The 20,118-nt window shown below is 44.5% G+C and overlaps 1 protein-coding gene across 6 annotated transcripts in view; it reads left to right on the top strand.

Annotated features, from left to right (window-relative positions):
• Window positions 1-20,118, top strand: part of TENM3 (teneurin transmembrane protein 3) — a 415,109-nt gene that overhangs the window by 240,244 nt on the left and 154,747 nt on the right. For all 6 annotated transcript variants that reach the window (XM_036299786.1, XM_036299789.1, XM_036299788.1 and 3 more), the window contains exon 3: window positions 14,171-14,408. In XM_036299786.1, coding sequence (XP_036155679.1) covers window positions 14,171-14,408 — 238 coding nt within the window. The remainder of the gene's footprint in view (window positions 1-14,170; window positions 14,409-20,118) is intronic.

Raw genomic sequence — 20,118 nt, forward strand, 5'->3', positions numbered from 1 at the left:
ACTGCAGCGAAGAAGTGTGTGTTTGGAAGAGGCTTTTAGTGTTACACGCGCACAGAAAATTATCCCCAGATTATTAAGGACAGAAAGGGGAATTCCGCAAGTTTGCATGGGAAAAGTCTGAAAATTAGACCTTATACCAAAGTAGCAATTTACGACCCTCTTTCCCTTTTAATCAAAAAGCTCTGCCCTGACTGGGAGACTCAGTTGGTTGGGGCATCATCCCTTACACCAAAAGGCTGCTGGTTCGATTCCTGGTCAGAACACATGCCCAGGGTGCGGGTGTGATCCCCAGCTGGGTGCATCTGGAGGCAACCGATCAATGTTTCTTTCTGACATGGATGTTTATCTCTCTCTCTCTCTGACTCTCTCCCTTCCTCTATCTCAAAAATCAATAAAAACATATCATTGGAAAAACTAAAAAAGCATCAATACTCGGTTTTCATTTAAAAGGTCACTCTCATTGCAAATGGCAAGAATGCAAAAGATCCGGAAGGAATATCCTACTCACTGGCTAGGATATGACGTAAAATTGATTATAGTTTCCCTAGCCAGCATGGTTCAATAATTGAGTGTTGACCTATGAGCCAGGAGGTCAGCGTTCAATTCCTGGTCAGGGCACATGCCCAGGTTCGGGCTTAATCCCCAGTGTGGGGCATACAGGAGGCAGCCGATCAATGATTCTCTCTCATAATTTCTTTTAATTATCACCTGAGGGTATTTTTTCATTGATTTTCACAGAGAGTGGAAGAGAGGGGGAAAGACAGAGAGAAATATGAATGTGAGAGAAACACATCGATTGGTTGCCTCCTGCACTCACCCTGACCAGGGCCTGGCCAGGGAGGAGCTGCAACTGAGGTATGTGCTCTTGATCTGAATCAAACCCTGGACCCTTCAGTCCACCAGCCAATGCTCTATCCACTGAGCCAAACCAGCTAGGGCTTCCTCTCATCATTGATATTTCTATCTCTCTCTCCCTCTCGCTTCCTCTCTGAAATCAATAAAGATATATTAAAATAATTCTTTAAGAAATTGATTATAGTTTAAGGTAAGATATTTCTAGACAGCATGAACCCCATAAACTGCGGGTAGCAAATACGATATCAAGTGATCTGCCGGGTAAAAAGCAATGGCAGAGTTAACATTTGGGGGAAAGAAGATCAGCAGGTTGTTGTCAGATCAATTATTTCTCCTATAGTTGCTGAAGTATTTAAAAAAATAAAATTCACAATAAGGTTCAGATAAAGTAGGCAAAATCTCTTTACTGGTTAATTGTCATTTTAAAAACGTATTATAATCGTCATCAGAACATTTACAAAACAGGTCAGTTTTCATTTAAGTCTGAAAGTTGCATCCTGGCTTTTTGCATACTTGTTTTCACAAGCCATTTTAATATTGAAATCTGAAGCAAATTTAAATTTGATGTAAAATGAATCTCACTAGATGTGCCTCAAGATGTTCCAGGCTACAACGAAAGGTAATACAGAGTGGTTTATTTTTAGTATTTTTAACATAAGATAGTATGGGAGGGAATTTATGGCATGAGTTACTGTGGAGAAGTTTTCATAATATTTACATTTGTAGGATGGTGTGTGTTTTTAATCCTCGCCAGAGGATGTATTTATTGATTTTAGAGCGAGAGGAAGGGAGAGAGAAACAGAAACATTGATGTGAGAGAGAAACACGGATCAGTTGCCTCCTGTATGCACCTTGACTGGGATTATTGAGCCCACAACCCAGGAAGGTGCGCTGACCGGGAATTGGCCCGCAGCCTTTTCGGTGTGCAGTACGGCGCTCCAACCCACCGAGCCACCTGGCCAGGGCTGTAGTAATGATTTACTTTTTGTAAATGTTTTATATATATAACTAAAGATAATATAGTTTTCTAAAATTATTTTAATTTTTAATATTCATGACACAAGCTAATATGTTTGAAGAAAATATTATGTATTGTGTAAACTAAGGAGAATTTCAAAGCTGAAAGTCTTTAGAACTCACTGAGTAGTGCCTCCTGCCGTCCCCCATGACCATTTTTTTTACAAGCAGAAACGCTGCAGCCCTGAAGTTGGCTTCTCTGTGGTTACCTTTGGTAGTGAAAGCAAGTGCTCCACCCTATGAACCCTTCCTAGTACTCTTTCTTCCGTACCACACGTTTATCTGTGATACGGGATATGCTATCTGAAAAGTTTGTAAATTCTGCATGATTTCAGATATTTGATTTGCTTTTCTTATTCTTTATAAGCCACTTGTCACATAGTAATGGTTTTAGTTGTCTTTATAGTCTGTCCTTTTCCATATTCAAACATGTGTTTCATTTATATCAGATCCTATATTCCACTAGAGTCAGTAAAATTTAATTGCACAAAAATCAGATGTTTATTAGGTAATGAGAGAGGAGAGGGGAGTGTTAATGATTGTATATCAACAATTTTTTATTGTCAAGATTGGGATAGCGTCTTGCTTTTTTGCTTATTACTCTCAGGTGGATTTTTTTAAGTGGGTAGAAGAATATCCTGAAATATACACCTGAAACATTTCAAAGGTATTTTTATCCCGTTTGTGTGCATGTATAATAGATGACTTTTATGTATGTTTCTGTAAGAAATAATTATGCAAAGCCAAGAATTTCACTAGAGGATAATATGTCTGTGGCATTGCTTGCGTACGCACAGCGCAAGAAGAACTGCTTTAACAAGCAAGGCCCCTGAACGTTTATTCCCACCACTGGGATAGGCCAGGGTGCTTGGCATGTGAGATGAACTATGCACTTTTGAGCAGCAGCCATTAGAAGCCAAAATATCTTCCAAGAGAACCTATTGCCATTCAAGAGAAGTTACCTTTTAAATAAAACAAGCAAAGCAGCTGTTATCCAATAACAAAAAAGAACCCTCCTATATAATAAAAGCGTAGTATGCAAATTGTTCCCTCGACCCAAAGGTCTGGGAGTTTGACCAGGGGGTGGGGCCAGCTGGGGCAAGGGAGGGAGGCCCTGGCCGGAGGTGATGACAGGCAGCCAGCAGCCACTAGGGACCCAACCAGTGCACAAATTTCGAGCACTGGGCCTCTAGTCGCAGAGATAATCCATACGAAATGAGAAGAGATGAGTAAGTTTGCGGTCTATGTAATTTCACATTACGTATATTAGGAACTTCGAAGAAATGTTTAAGTAACTGAAGAATATGCTCTTCTAGTCTTCTGGGCCTCTTGCTGCTATGTATTGAGCTTTCTCAGTCTAGCTTTTTGGTCATTGAACTACTTTACATATTTAAGCATTCTGGATCTTTCTGGTGCCACCTCACCGAGTTTCCTACATCTCTTTCCCAATTTCCTGGTCACCTCTACAGTTGTGTCTAATAATGTACTGTTTAAACCATCCAATACATTTCTAATTTCAGTGGCTGCATTTTTCCTATTTTTACACATTTTACTTTTTTCATAACTACCACATATTTTTCTTAATGCTTTATTCTGTTATTAACCATTTGTATGCCATAAGCGTCCACAGACGCAAGCAGAGGACCTTTTTGAATTAAATTCAAAATATCATGGCGGTTAACTGGTTAAATTGTTTAAGTCCTTAATTCTAAACATGCTTGTAGTTTTATCTGATTAGATAAAAATTCCTGCTGTTTGGCTCCGTGTGGGTTGTTTCCTCTTAAGCTTTGTAATTTTGGATTGTAATCACATTGAAGGCAGTGTTTTGTCTGTGGGAATCCTATGTGACTTGGGTTCAGCACAGAGTCTGTTAAAGAAGGTTTGCGTTTGCTTCTGCCAGGTGACTGGGAAGGAGCATTGCTGATCCAGGACCACTTTTTTAAAGCATTTTTTATATTGATTTCAGAGAGAGGAAGGGATAGGGAGAGAGAGAGAGAGAGAGAGAGAGAGAGAGAGAGAGAGAGAGAGAGAGAGAAACATCCATGATGAGAGAGAATCATTGATTGGCTGCCTCCTGCATGTCTCCTACTGGGGATCAAGGCCACAACCCAGGCATGTGCCCTTGACCGGGAATGGAGGTTCACCTATGACCTCCTGGTTCGTAGGTAGACACTCAACCACTGAGCCACACCGACCTGCACAGGGACTACTTTTTTTATTAATTGCTTGGCTGGGGGTTTCCAGAATTTCTTGATGGTATAAGTTTCAACCTCATACTCCCAGGGAAGCCCAGGCCAGTGCTTAACATTTTCAAGAGTTGTTTGTTCTCAGCGAGAGCTGAAGACAACACAGCAAGATTCCTGTTTGCTCCAGCTGCCATGAGAAGATTTTTTTAAGTCTATTCTTAGACTGAAAGTATAGCACCGCATGTAGGGGGTCTCAGCAACAACTGAGGCCTTCTCTCCGATTTCATCAGTAAATTGTTGCAGAGCTGGCCGATCTCCTCCGGAAACTGCAGTGTCGGCTCACAGGCTCTCAACACTTTTTCTCTCCCCTCGGTTTCTGGCCAGTCCTTTCTTCCCAGTCCAGTTGTATTAACCTAAAGTGTAAGCTCTGCTGTTGGGCTGAAATTGTTGGCTGTTTTGTTCACGGCTATATCCTCAGTGCCTGGAACAGAGCCTGGCACATGTTAGACACTCCATAGATATACTAAATGCAAGTAATCTGAAAGGTATGTATTATCTTCTACCCAGCAGTTCTGGGTATTTTTTAAAATATATTTTATTGATTTTTTTTTTTTTTTTTACAGAGAGGAAGGGAGAGGGATAGAGAGTTAGAAACTTCGATGAGAGAGAAACATCGATCCGCTGCCTCCTGCACACCCCCTACTGGGGATGTGCCCACAACCAAGGTACATGCCCTTGACTGGAATCGAATCTGGGACCCCTCTATCCACTAAGCCAAACCAGTCAGGGCGGTTATGGGTATTTTACAGCAACAAGTTGCTAGGTAATCTAGGTTACCACATTGCTTGAAATAGAGAGTACAATGGACTCTCAGAGAAAAAAGAGAATACAGAGATTTAAAGACGCACTTTGATGATTTCTTCTAATCTTCAAAGAATGGCCCTAGAGAAACTGAACCAAATTCTCACTAACTCAGGAAGTATAGCAAATGCCTCCATCTGTGCTCACTCACGTAATGTCCTCCGGTCAGCGCCCGTCTCCCTTTCCCAGCTCTAAGGCTTTTCATACCCCAGTGTCTTTATGTAAATAGCCTTACAGTCAATCGTCTGATGATGGTGATAAGAAGGATATTGTTTACTTATACGGGGTTTTACGGTTTTAAAGCACATTTTTAGCAATTTTCATTTGATTTGTATGCAGCTATCTGAAATGTCTGTGGCAGGTAGTGGGTGGTGAACATTTTTACACGGTGACCTGCAGAGGTACGTCAGTGGACAGTTCATTTCCAAATACGTGGCTTGTGTGAGAATGACTGGATAAAATAACGAACCAGAGGAGTAGGTCTATGTAAAAGAGACTTTCTGTGTGACGTGAGGTCTTTCTCTCCCAATTCCCATTACACCGCCACAGGTGGTTATCTTACTGATACAGGATTTGGGAGGGCAGGTGGGAACGGAGAAGAGAAGGCACTCTGACTGTCTAAATAGTTTGCTCTACTAGGAACTCACCTGAGTTGCAGTCTTACTGAAATCACCTATTTCCTTAACTCAGACTCTCCCCATTTTTAAGGAAAATGCCCGCTACTTAATTTCTTCCTTCATAAGGAAGTCATGGCAACTAATGGTCTGCAATACATATGATATTTTCTGGGCAAAGGAGACATTTCTATATTTAATTTACTGGTTTTGGTGTCATAAAGGTTTTGAATGTATAACACGTCCTTCCTGATAAACCCTGAAATGTGCCCGGGGAAGGAGGCTTTGTTAAACTACCGTTAGCAAATCCAGGAAAGCGCCTTCCTCCGTGAGATCGCTGAGCTCGTCGATAATGGAACAAAAGATGAAGCCGAACCCCAAATTGAGGTTGGGATTTTCAAGATCAAAAGCTGGCTACGACTCGTCCTTGGACATTGAGACCATCCACTGCAAGCTCTGGCCACTCTAGTCAAAACTGTTCACCGGTGCTTGTTGGCGCCAATTCAGTGTCAACAGATTCCCCAAGAGGGAAACTTTATTCAGTGCAAAACAGCTCAGTAGTGATACAGCACAGCTGTGAGGCAGAGCTGCCACCGGCCCCTCTGTGGCTGCACCGCTCTGCTCAGCTCCTTGCTGGTCTGCATGGCCCTGCGCTGCTCTGCGGACACCTCGGAGGGGTCCAGCCCAGCCAGGGGAAAGCGGTCTGCACAGAAAGTGGTTTCCAGAGCCAGAGGGGAGCTGGCTGATCTGGACAAACGCCCCCACCCTTGGCCCTTGGTGGGTCCATCCTCATTTAAATGAGGACTCCAAATACTCACACTTTTTTTTAGAAGAGTTTATATTTTATTGATTTTTTACAGAGAGGAAGGGAGAGGGAGAGGGATAGAGAGTTAGAAGCATCGATGAGAGAGAAACATCGATCAGCTGCCTTCTGCACACTCCCACTGGGGATGTGCCCGCAACCCAGGTACATGCCCTTGACCGGAATCGAACCTGGGACCCTTCAGTCCGCAGGCCGACGCTCTATCCACTGAGCCAAACCCGCTAGGGCCAAATACTCAAACTTTTGATTGGTCCAAAAGGCACTGTTCTGATTGGTCAGAATAGAGCTGCTCTTGTTGATCAGAGCTGTGGGGCTCTGATTGGACAGAGAAAGCCTCGGCCCTAGTGGTTGAATAGGGCCCCAGGAACTCCTTCCTAAGGGCTGGCTCAGATGGCAGGGGCACTGCAGGCAGGCCTAGGTGCCGCGGCCGGCGGTCCGGGCAGGCTTCTCCCTGCGTGCAGTTTGGGCGCCAGGCCCCTGGGCAGCAATGGCTGCGAGGCTCTGCTTTTTCACACATTTGAGCCCAGGGGGCCACCTTTCTTGGTAGGTGTCTTCTTTCTCGGGGTTCTCAAAACCAACGTGATAGTGAAGTGCACAACACGGGGAGCTTTATAGGTTTTGTTTTGGCGACTGTCTCAAGGAAGAAGTGAGTTTGGAAAAAAACTTACATTTTAAAAAACTTACATTTTGTTGAGACGGGTAGGAGGGCAGACAGGTAAAGGTGTGGCCAGGAAGTGAAGTGAGGATGCGTCCATTTCATGATACAGAAGCAAAGACTTCAACCCACCTCTGCTCATCACCCCAGTCCATGGCTGTGGCTCCTAAATGTGTCTAGTTCTGGAGCTGAGCTTATTTGTTCAGCTGGCAGTGATGTGAGCGCTTAAATCACCTGCTGTAATTTTTGTTCAGTTTATCAAATACAAACAAACGACTGTTAGTATCCAAGACGAGGCACGGACGACTGTTCTGTTCGGTAAAGTTAGAAATGTTACTGTTCTTTTGTGTTTCTCTCCACCTCCCCCTTCCCTCTCCCCCTCCTGCCCCCCTCCAACTCCCTCTCTGCATCTCCCATTTGTCTTTTGTTGGCAGATTTGACTCAAACTGCAGGCAGTTCTTTCCCCGCAGCCCAGGTCCCCGCCCCTAGCTTCTGCTCCCTTCCGGGTTAGAGCACTTCTTCCCTGGGGACCTTGGCAGCCAGCGCACAACTGCTTCCAGGGACTGCGGTCCAGGGAGGACAGAGAGGGAAGGGAGTGGGCTGAGGAGCAGTGGTTGTAGCCATGGTGACACCTGCTCAGAGCCAGGGCCAGCCCCTTCTCCTCCTCACCCCTCATCCCCCTCTCACCTGCCAACCCGGCGTGAGCGGAGGCCCGCACACCAGGCCCGCACACCAGCGCGCCCACACTCACGGGACCAGGGTGGTGTTTTGATCTGCCTGCAGGTATCATTTTCCCCCCAGCTTTCCTGTTTGAAAGCCCATTTCCACTCTGCTCCCCGGAGACCACAGCCCAAGGCCGCACATCAGACAGGAGCTGCACTGCACACACTCGAAGCTGCCAGAGGTGGCTGTTCGTTTAAAAAGTCAAACCAGCAAATACGCCCGATACATTACAAAACCTGGGGTCCCCCCTTTTTTTTTCTTGACGCGATCCTGCGGTCATACCAGGTGGGAGAGACAGACCAGCGTCGGGATTATGCGATCAGATTCCTCTTCTGTGGGAACCGGCAGGACCTTGGTTTAATTTTTATCCCTGCGACCTTTCTGATTCTTGTTTGCTTGCCTGTTAAAGGGAAATCACTTGCTCCGAAGACCTATCTGATTGTGTTACTTCCTGCGATGGGTCTTCAGTTGCTTCGCTTTGCCTCACCACGTGCCGGTATCTTCCCCCCATTGATGCGTTCCCACTCAGCACTTACTGTGCGCCAGGCTCCGTCTCTCTTGTCTCCTTTCCGTAAGCACCATCAAGACTCCATCAGAACATCCAACTCAGAGGGAAGGTAGGGGAGGGTGGGAGTACCGGGGAGAGATCAACCAAAGGACTTGTATGCATGCATATAAGCCTAACCAACGGACACAGACACCAGGGGGGTGAGGGCATGAGTGCGGGGGGAGGGAAATGGGGGATAAGGACACATATGTAATACCTTAATCCATAAAGAAATCAAAAGTCAAAAAAATAAATAAAACAGTGGAATGTATAAAAAACGAAATGGGGCTCCTGGAGATGGGGAGCTTATCGACACCGTACCCCACTGAAAACTAAGCATCCCATATTCATTGTCCTTTGTCCCCATGGCACCTTTTACCTCCCTGACTCAGCAGCAGACTTGTTGGGAACCGTGTCAAAAGTTTCATTCCTTCCCTGCAGGGTCAGTCAACACTGCCTGCATTTGCTAGGAGTTGGGGTTTATAAGTCACTTAAACTGGAATGTACCCCATTAGCCAACAGCCCTTTTGTGGTCTAATAGTTGACACACTTACTGAGTGTGTACTGTGATCCAAGTTGGTACCCCATTCGGCTAGGGTCAGGGGACAGCCTTAATGACACTGTTCAAAAACTGAATTGTTCGGTGGTGAAGGGCTGAGCAAAATTACCAATAGCTTGTCTGATATTTATTAATTTTTGCTCAATTTATCAAATAAAAGCAAGCAACCATTAGACTGTCGTGAAAGTTACGTGAGCAGTAGGAACTTGCAAAAGAAAGACTGAACCGAGTAAAGACACTGGTTGGGTACGGTACGTAATTGCTAGTAAGCATTGTGCCAACATTTTTACTTTAAAAACAGAAAGGCAGGGAAAATATTTTGAAAAAAGAACCTGCACCTTTTCTAAAATATTTAATTTGGAGCACTTCTAATCATAAGCTTTAAAATACAAGTTCAAGGCTTGGTGAAGGTCCTGAGAAACCCAAGGAAACTGAAGTGAGAATCCTTGCCTTTCAGACTCTAAGAATTTGGTTGGGGCCCAGCCAGTGTGGGTCAATGAATGAGCGTCAGCCCAGGAGGTCACAGTTCGATTCCTGGTCAGGGCACATGCCAAGGTTTCAGGCTCAACCCCCAGTAGGGGGCATGCAGGAGGCAGCTGATCAATGATTCTCTCTCATCGATGTTTCTATCTATCCCTCGCCCTTCCTCTCTCAAAACAAAAATCAATAAAAATATTCTTTTTTCCAAAAATAATTTATTTGGGGAAATAAGACATTTTTGTAATTAATTGCTTTACAATCAAAGACAGTATGGGCATCCCTAACCGATTTGGCTCAGTGGATAGAGCGTCGGCCTGCAGACTGAAGGGTCCCAGGTTTGATTCAGGTCAGGGGCGTGTATCTTGGTTGCGGGCACATCCCCAGTAGGAGGTGTGCAGGAGGCAGCTGATCAATGTTTCTCTCTCACTGATGTTTCTAACTATCTCTCTCCCTTCCTCTCTGTAAAAAATCAATAAAATATATTTAAAAAAATAATAAAGACAGTATGGGCAGGCTCCAATTTTCACCATGTCAGCCTCTCTTCATTGGCTTCTTCACAAATCACCCTTCACTCAACAAATAATTTATCCTTGTGTGGTCTTTAGGGGGTTCTGAAGTGAAGTGAACGTGAACCTGGCCCTTGGAGACTCTAGCAGGGGACATGCGACCCCTAAGCTGAGTTGTAATACCAAGGGGAGGGTGGAGAGAGCCGAGAGAAAAAGGGACAGCTAAAGTGAACCTCAGAGCCCTCGCCGGTTTGGTTCAGGGGATAGAGCGTCGGCCTGTGGACTGAAGGGTCCTGGGTTTGATTCTGGTCAAGGGCACATACGTTGATTGCAGGTTCCCTAGCCCTGGTCAGGGTGCATCCAGGAGGCAACCAATCGATGTGTCTCTCTCACATCAGTGTTTATCTCTGTCTCTCCCTCTCCCTTCCACTCTCTCCAAATATCAATGGAAAAATATGCCTGGGTGAAGATTAACAAAAGTAAAATAAGTCTCAGAGAAGCGATCACTGACCTCAGCTGGAAGAGAACCGGAAGGCTGTCATCTTAGAGTTTGCAATGCATGGGATTTGGGTAGAGAAAGGAGAAGGAACATGTCTTTCTGGTGAGAAGCAACTAAGCAGCAGTGGGGGCACCAGGCTTGACTTGAACAAAGATACGTAAGAGGATTCATGGGAAAACTTTTTGCAAAAATATGTTTGGGGCTCTCTTTGAACAGGTATACCACTCACCTTTAGAGTTCACCGGAGGTGTCAGAGGCCCTCGGGGGCCATTTGGAGTAAAATGACGTGGTGAAAGCTACGTTTCGGGAGCATTAAACCTGGTGACTGCGATGTGCCTGTCCCATCTGTGACTCAGCCATTGCATCCCAGTTTTCTTCTCACGTCAGCGCAAAGCCTGAGTCGATGGCTTAGCTTACAGCAAAGCCTGCAGTTAATGGTTAGGTTGTTCTCGTGTGGATTTGCCCGCCTGTGTTAGACTCTGAGGACCCGTCTCCCAGGCTAGTCCCTGCTTTCTGTCTCCTTGTGTCAGTGTTGAACCTCGGTCATAAAACTTTCCCTGGGTGTTCAGTTGTTCTTCGTATGAGGACTTGAGAATTTTCTCTCCGTTCTCAGCGCCAGTAATAGTTACACTTTTCTGAGCAAACTCTTGTATCTTGAAAACACTCCGAATTATGTAATTGGTCTTGTTTTTCTCTTTGTTTTGACAACTAGATAATTTAGAGCCAGATTTGTATCCTACTTTAAAAATACATAGAACTACACAGCCTGGATGTTGTCCGCTAACCTCACATCTGGCTTTATCTTATCTTTCAGTTTTCTGTTATTCTGTCTTCCTTTTTGGCTACATTCAGTCTTACTTTTCTCCTGTGTGAACCTACTCTTGTCTTGAATTCGTTGGTGTAGATAAGCACATACTCAGCCAGTTTTATGTCCTAATGAGTCCAAAACTCAAGGGTAGCGTTGACCGCCAGCTGAGGCCGCGGGCCTTGCGTCTGTCTGTGGGCTGCTGCAGAAGTTACATTTCTGGCCATTCAGCTCCTCCACTCAGACGCTGCCCTTACTCTGTTCCGTCAGATTTTAGATTGGCCCGCGCTTTCATTACCTGGATTTGTTTTGCTGGTAGGTCTCCTGATGATGTAGTCGAGGACCCAGCGGACAGGACACACTGAGCTGAAATAGCCCGGACACGCAGCTGGAAAGAGCGTGGGTCTTTGCAGGGTGCCTTGTACATGCTACGTTCCCAGACAATACAGGTGCCGAATGGACGAGGGAACCTAGAAGAGGCCACAGTGGCACTAACTGTTTTTGAAACCTTACATGGAAGCTTTTTCTCGCTGTTTATCTTTTTATTTGCTTTAAGATTCAGAATCTTGAGTTCAACCTGTTGAAATATTTAATGATGATAATATATCTTAAAATCACTTAATTTTCAATAACAATCTGAACATTCACAATGCCTTCCCATCGACACAGTGCTTTCACCTGTTATGAAGAGCATATCCTTGGAACACAGAGACCTGATGTATGTATGCAGGGTGGCTGGGTGAATCGATGAATGAATGAGTGTATGTCATTGAATCCTTAGATTGCACGAATAGCTCGATGGGGCAGTGTTATTTCCATCTTACAGATAAGGAAACTGAGGCCCCCAGTCATGATGCTGACAGAGTTAGAAATTAACATGGCAATGTGACCGCTGCTACACAGCTTTCCTTTATGTAGTGTAATACCTTATTTATAATTTATTCTACATAGAGTATCCCCCAAAATGCACACACACACTTTGAATAATTATAAAGGAGGTGTTTATTAAAATACATTTCATTCTCAAAATTGACCTGTAAGCTATTAAAGTGTGTATAGGAAAACCGGTGCCAGTAGCCAGGGGAAGGAAGGCCTATTGCGCAAATCTTCATGTAACGGGCTTCTAGTGTATTTTATAATACCACTCTTTCATGGCACCATGCTTAAAAACACGGGAGTCATCTGACCCAACCCTCTTCTTCTTTTTAGACACAATCTTAGTACTTTTCCCTGTTTCCATTCCATTGACACCAACCTGGTGTAGGCCCCAGTAACTGTAGCTTATTCTGTCATCCAACAAGCAGCTTGAAATGTCCCTTAACGACACACACAGGCACGGATGCTGGGGCGGCAGAGCTAGTTAATTACTCTGTGTACCTGAGCAATAAATCTTCTATGAATTTTAAACTGTTAGTTTCGTTTTTTCTAACACCGTTAAACTATGTGCTATTTTAACTCTGCCGTTTCCCCCAAAGGCTAATTTCAATTTAACTGAGGTTTAGACACATAATTTTTCATGAGCACCAAAGCAATGGACTGGGCCAGATTTCTCTCGTGCCTAGTATGGGGATCTTCATGAATAGAGACTGGGCGAGGAAGCTGCTTTTTTTGTATATTTAGGTGATATCTCTGGCCCTCACTTCAAGAGTAAGAAATTACTACTTGTTAAATGATGTGAAATGGATTATTTGAGACCAATCGGAGCACGCAGTAATTACTGATATTATATGCTAGGGGAGGGCTTATTTTAATTGGTGTCCCCTGTAAAGAGGTTTAGTAATATATAGTTAGACTATTATATATCATGTATTCATTTCATGTGACCAGAATTATAGTGCTTGGCTGTCTAATTTGGCTTCATCACTGCTGGCGTTCACATTGTAGATGAAAGATAGTCCCTATGTTTCCTATTCCCTTTTAATATGTGCATTTATATTAATAGCGTGGTTTAATACCTCACTTTAAAATTATATTGCCCTTTGAACTACATTTAGTAAAAAATTGACATCTTTGTGTGTAGAACCATAATAAGTTTAGCATGAAATGAAGGAGTCCTCTGTCTTCTTGCTAAAATGTAGCCTTTGTGAATCCTGGCATTTCCAAAGCTGGGTAGGTAATGAGGTTGAAAAGTATGGCTCAGAATCTGCAAACGTTCACTTACGACATCTTAGCTTTAGGGGACCCTTTTCTGGTTACAACCTAACGTATTTATATTTGGAAGTTGTCTGTATCTTTCCTGATTCTGGTTTAGGACAAAATTTTTGTACCACTGACATAGGGGCACACCCCACTCTGGTCACCTGGGACTGACTCCGCACGCCGTTCTGCCGCGGTCCCGCCATGAAATTGGCAAGTCTGCTGTGTGTTCCAATGAGTGTAACGGTCATTAAGTCTGCGAGTGTTCTGACGTGGTGGTCAGATGTGATTCTGTTAAATATCCATGAAACAGCATCTGTTTCCCAGAGTGACCTTCTGCTGAAGAACCCTCGGCGTCTCCGAGCGGATCGCGCGCAGACCTGCCGCGTCCGGGACGCACTAAAGCAGATCTGCCGCTGTCGAGCCGCGAGCTTGGCATAAGTTATTGCCGTTAAATAACTCTTAAAAAAACTCCATCAAATAATTATAGAGATTATACGCATTTCGCAAACCTTTGTGTTCTACCGAAACTACCCATTTAATTTCAGGCTTGGTTTGTTTAAATAAGGCTGGAATCAAAAGGCGCATTAGGGGAGCTGTCATGTGCTTTCTGTAGGTGTTAATAAAACCAGATGAAAAAACAAAGTCTGAAGCAAATTAGAACCAAAAGCAATTTTGCCATCTGTTGTATATTAATCAGAACTCTGTGTATCAAGGGTAAAGCCGCTCTTAGAGAATGTCGCCGAACACCCACTTAATAGAATAATATGCAAATGTATTAGGTTATGGATTCATAGGCAGGTTTTCATTCTAATTCGCGCAGCAGATCCCCAGCAAGGGGCAGCGTGTGTCGGTGTGGCTGTCCGCGGACACATAGGTAACGAGTGTCCTTTTCCATTTTCAGAGCAACCTGCCAACAGCCAAGGCCAGTCCACCCTGCAGCCGCTGCCCCCGCCCCACAAGCAGCACGCGGCCCAGCACCACCCGTCCATCACCTCCCTCAACAGAAACTCCCTGACGAACAGGAGGAACCAGAGTCCGGCCCCGCCGGCTGCGCTGCCCGCCGAGCTGCAAACCACACCCGAGTCCGTCCAGCTGCAGGACAGCTGGGTCCTTGGCAGTAATGTCCCACTGGAAAGCAGGTAACTCCTCCGGGCTCGGGGCGTCAGCACAGGTTTCAGTTCAGCACGCCCAGCCTTTTCCGTAGGAAGGGGAACTCAGCAAACTTAGTACGCTGTTTGCTCTTTCGAAGAGTGGTTCCCGGTGAGGGCTGAGTCTTTATGGCTGGGCCAATGAACTCCCCTTACTACCGGTTTTTGTGGGTTTTTTCTTGTGCTCAAATCATCGCACGTGTTTAGACAAGGACGGAGATGTAAAATGGGATTCAGGCTGTGAACACGGCCAGCGTCTACCTGGTACTAGACAGCCCTACTTTCCCCGCTGGGCTGCGTCCGTTACATCGGAAATTCATAGTGGACGCCCAAGTGCGGTACTTGAGCACAAGTCAGGTGACCGTTAGGACATTTTCGTTTCGTGCAGGATGAGAGGGGTGGGACCGGCTCTCCATCTTTCTTCCCTGAACCACCGCGTTCACCCCTAGACAGGGCCTTTGGAGTTCTTCCTGAGGATGCGCGTTCCAGCGCCCTTTCTGAAACTCATCCTCGGGTGTAACCAGGCCACTAGCCACCTGTCACCTACAGAGTCGTTCCGCCCGCTTCTGCGTGACGCGATTTTCCAGTGGAGTCATATAAGTGAATATGGATAATTGCGTTGTAGTTGATATTAATTGTGTTGACAAATATTTTTGAAATATGTCCAGTTGAGTCATCAGAAGTATGTTTAATTTCAGGGGTGTTCTATGTAGCACAGGAGACTCAAAACTTCTAGTGTCAGTAGGAGGGTTGCTGTTCCTTAAGGCCATGTCTTAGAGTGGAGAGATCTGGAATAATTTTGCAGAAAGATACGCTGTGTTCTTGTTATTCCTCATGTTATACTAATGAATTTTGGTTGGTAAAAAGTCAGGAAAGAAAGTAGCCCTTCAGAGTACAGCCCATGTGGCTGTATGTGAAATCGTAGCTGATATCTCTGTATTCAGAAATCACTCGGGGGGTGATAGCAAAGCAATACTACTTTGAAATTCCACTTCAGAGCAATACAGTTATTGAACCATCAATGGAATTGCATCCTAGGTTTTATGAGTTGACATAGGTGGAAAGCCTACCCAATGATATTATCTCATATATGTATAAAAAAAATAATGAATCTAAAAATTGTCTACCACGCTAAAAATGTTCATTTGTAGTATGGCTTTGTTTTCTCATTTTTAATGTTCACCTTATAACTACTGCTAATCAAAAGGTGTGGCATTTCTGCCCTGGATGGTTTTGCTCAGTGGATAGAGCATCGGCCTGTGGACTGAAGAGTCCTGGGTTCGATTCCAGTCAAGGGCATGTACCTTGGTTGCAGGTTCCGGCCCTGGTAGGGGCATGGGGGAGGCAACCAATGGGTCTACCTCTCTCATATCGGTGTTTCTCTGTCTCTCCCTCTCCCTTCCGCTCTCTCTAAAAATCAATGGAAAAAATGTCCTCAGGTGAGGATTAAAAAGAAAAAAAGATGTGGCATTTTAGCCCTGGCCAGTTTCTCAGTGGTTAGAGCGTCGGCCCACAGGCTGAAGGGTCGCTGGTTCGATTCCCGGTCAAGGTCATGTGCCTCGGTTATGGGTTTGCTCCCCGTTCCTGGTCAGGGCATGTGCAGGAGGCAACCAATGGACGTTTCTCTCTCTCATCCCCCTCATCCTTCCCATCCACTCCGTCTGAAAATCAATGGAAAATTATCCTGGGGTGAGGATTAAAAAAGAGAGGTGGCATTTGAGCTTGCAGGCACCGAGGGGCACCAGCGGGAGCAGGGCGCGGCTGTCGCTCCCGCACTGACACAGCCGAGCTGCGGCTTCCTTCCTCGTCTCGCTTGGTTGGAACTCCTGAGAGGAGGAACCAGCCTCACTTCTCATCGATTTTTTCCTTTTTTAGTTAAGGTTCCCCATTGAGCAGGAGTCTCAGGCTCCGTTTCAGCTACATGAACAACTCTATCTCCACTGTGTCTGCCTTTAACAAGTTGTTAATCTACTGTAGCGTTTCATCTTTGGCAATTACTTCTATTATTTCTACATACTCATCTTACTGATTCTCGCTGTTCTGAAACTGCCCTTTAAAAATATAAACTATAAAGTATGAAATTCTTTATATAGCTAAGAACCTCTGTGTCTTTCTCTTTGGCTCCTCCCCTTTTCTCCTGTCAGCGTATATCGATCGCGGTTGGTCACAGATTGGCGTGTAATAAATCCAGGAAAATTGCAGTCCTGTGTGGACGGTCGGTTTATGTAAATTGGAGAGAAGACATAAAATAGTTCCTTCCTTGTCCTATCTGGTTTAGCATAGCTTTCATTTCGATTTATTTAAAAAGGAGGGTACACGTGCACCTATAAGAGGAATAGGACCGTTTCTTGCATCCATAAAAATGTGTATGTCCTTTCTCTGATGAGGCTAACATTTGTTGCTGCTGGAGACCATCGATACCACTGTATTGCACATTTCTACTCAGAAAATAGACTAGTGCTGGTCTGTATTCTTGGTGAGTTTCAGATCCCCTGCAATCACAGGAAGAGGCAAGCAAGCATTTGCAGTTGATAAACATATCTTTGGTGCCTCATCATCCATCTCCTACAAATAACAATCAGTGCCCAGATATACAGTGACTTCTCCTGTGGAATTTTCCTCACAATTCCTTTCCTTTAAGCTGAGTATTCCTTATACTTTCTGTAGTTCACCTGCAGGCCATTTAATAGCTGCTTCAGGGCATAATCGCAGCTACGCCCAGACTCCAGGCGGCTGAGGGAAGGCTTAGACTTGACCCCCACAGCACAGCACTTAAAGGTGTAGCTCAGTAACTCTCATCCGAAGCCCTGACCTTCAGCAATTGTAAAGTTAATTGCCTGCGGGGTCCTCATTTGTGGATGTGAATTAAGTAGCCTAGTACGCAGTTCCCTATTAGATGTTAACAAAACCGTTCGTTTGTAGCCATTTAATAAAACATTTATTAACGTCTTGTTTTATTATAAAGTGTACTTTGGCATTGATAGTTCATTAGTTATGTTCCCATAGCTTTTTACCTTGTAGTTCAGTAATGCTTTGCTAATTACTAATGTATGAAATTGCATATGAAATGACCTTTTTATTATTGCATGTTTAATTTAAATATTGAGATATCCTGGGCGGTTTTAACGTGAAATCAATGGCTGCATCTTTAAAAACAAATAAAATCCCTAACCAGAAGTATAACGTACTAAACTGATAGTCCTTTTCCCCTGACTTTAATCTTCACTCTAAATGGTTCTAGACAAGAGCGAGACAATCCTAGGAGCGTCAGGGCCGGCTCAGCCTCGCCAATCAGAAGTGTAGGCAGCACAGCGCCAGGGGAGAGCGCTTCCCATTGAAAAACTACCTCCACCCACGTGCTGATGGCCAGCTGCCTGCCGCAGGTGCTGAGTAGTAGGAGTCTCCGTGACTGAAGATACTCAGTAAAATGTTCCAGGGAGGGCCCCCAGTGACTGCCGGGGTTCATGTCCCAGCATCAGGAAGGGTTCAGGAATCTGGAAAAGGGGCTGTGCACAGATGACATAGGAATCCAGAGATTAATAAAGAGTCTGGAGACGAGATTTAATTTTGAAAGGTATTGGGGGTCAGAGGACCTTCAGCTAAAGGAACTGAAGACTCCCTCCTTGCCTAGGACCCTTGCTTTTATTTACACAATTTGCCCTAAGGCAAGGTGGAGATGATACACTTCAAAGGGTAAGGTTTCAAAGGGAACAGAGTCCATTGTCAGAATGGGGGAATAGCCTACGGCAGTTCAGGTGTTTGGCCAGTAGGAGGCAATAACATGTAGATGAAGATGCCCTTTAACTGTCTGGCAGCCACAGTCAGTTTCCTAGTCAGGTTTGGGGAAATGCCTTTAGCCATTCCCAACAGGTGACAACATGTGTGACTCAACCCTGGTGAGTCCCCAAGTCTCATCAGCCTTTTGATGAAACTCTTGAAATGATGATATGCTGGATGGAATTGGTTCCCGGCAACTGATGTAGGTTCACTATGTGATACCTTACCCTTTAATTGAAGTTTGGGGAGACCCAGGGTACCTGTGGGGAAAGAATATCCCAGAATGTGGAAAAGAGATGCAAAAATGAAGAAAGTAGGTTACTGAACACAAACTTTAAAATTGTCTGGGGACTTAGGCTAACAATTCTTTTTCAAAAATATATGTTTTTATTGATTTCAGAGGGGAAGGGGGTGAGAGAGAGAAAAATAGGAACATCATTGATGAGTGAGACTCATCGATTGCCTGCCTCCTACACGCCCTCTACTGGGGATTGAATGGAAACAGGGGCACGTACACTGTCTGGGAATCGAATCATGGCCTCCTGGTTTATAGGTCAATGCTCAACCATTGAGCCACACCAGCCAGGCTCAGAATTCTTAATTCATCTTTGAGAATCTCATCATCTGCATTTATTAAAAAGAAACAAACAAACAACAGCATAAAAAAAACCCCTGAAAATTCATCTAAAATTACATACTAATAAATAGTACAAATCAACTGGGTCCTAGATCTTTTGAAATATCTCATCTTTAATGACTTACGGTGTTTCTTAAAAGGCCTATGAAGAGATACGTGTGCACCTGTAAGAGGAATATGTAGAGTAATAACAAATTTACCTTTATGTGTTAGGTAGGCCAAGCACAAACCACATTTTTATCAGAGTAAAACCTCTTTTTTTTTCACTATTCCTATCACTCAACAAAAAGTAAGTGAATGTTTGTAGGAAGGAACCCTACGTCTGCTAATTTTGTTCTTGAAACGAAAAAAACACACCTTCAGATTATCATGAAGGGCAACTCCCATAGCCTTGAAGCATGTCCTTAGCGGAGGTCGGAAGAGTTTGGAGGGAATCACGCAGTCTCCCTTCAGTCAGAGGGGAGAGGCCCCCGCATCTCAGGCATTTCCGGCGTAGGCCGCTTTTGAGCGTGATGAAGGCACCGCCTGGTAGAGCAGGCGTGTTCTTTTGTTTCATTGAAGTGAATCAGCTTGCCTGTAATAGCAATGAAGACACCAAGAAAGTATGCATTAGTCATTAGGCTAGAGGCCTAACTGCTTTTTTAGAGTTAATTTTAAGAAATTGCCTTAGCCTGTTTGGCTCAGTGGATAGAGCATCGGCCTGCGGACTGAAGGGTACGATTCCGGTCAAGGGCATTTACCTCGGTTGCAGGCTCTTCCCTGGCCCTGGTCGGGGCTCTTGCAGGAGGCAACCAATCGATGTGTTTCTCTCACACCGATATTTCTGTCTTTCCCTCTCTCTTCCACTCTCCAAAAAAATCAATGCAAAGTTATCCTCGGGTGAGCATTAGAAAAGAAAGAAATTGCAAATACTGTACATTCTGATCATGTTTGGTCTTGGATAACCAGCAATCTGTATGAAATATTCATATGATGACCTTGATATCCATGGGACAGAGGGAAGTGGATTCTTCACTACTCCTAACACATCTCTAGTCACTGAGAACAGGATCAGGGTGGACAGCCATGGGTCTTAGCGTAGGACTTCGGCCATCGCCACTGAGGATTTAATCCGTCTTTCCTGAGTGGGATCTATTCATGTTGGGTACTTCTCCTTCTCAGTAACTGTTCTGTGAGATTTCTTTTATGCTTTTACTCTTCACTCACATTGTCTGTGAAAATGCGTTTCAGTCCTTTTTCTTAAATGTGTGTGTTTTATCTCTACTTAACGTCATTCCTACATGGTAG

The sequence above is a fragment of the Myotis myotis genome, unplaced genomic scaffold, assembly GCF_014108235.1.
Source record: "Myotis myotis isolate mMyoMyo1 unplaced genomic scaffold, mMyoMyo1.p scaffold_m19_p_3, whole genome shotgun sequence".
Lineage (NCBI taxonomy): Eukaryota > Metazoa > Chordata > Mammalia > Chiroptera > Vespertilionidae > Myotis > Myotis myotis.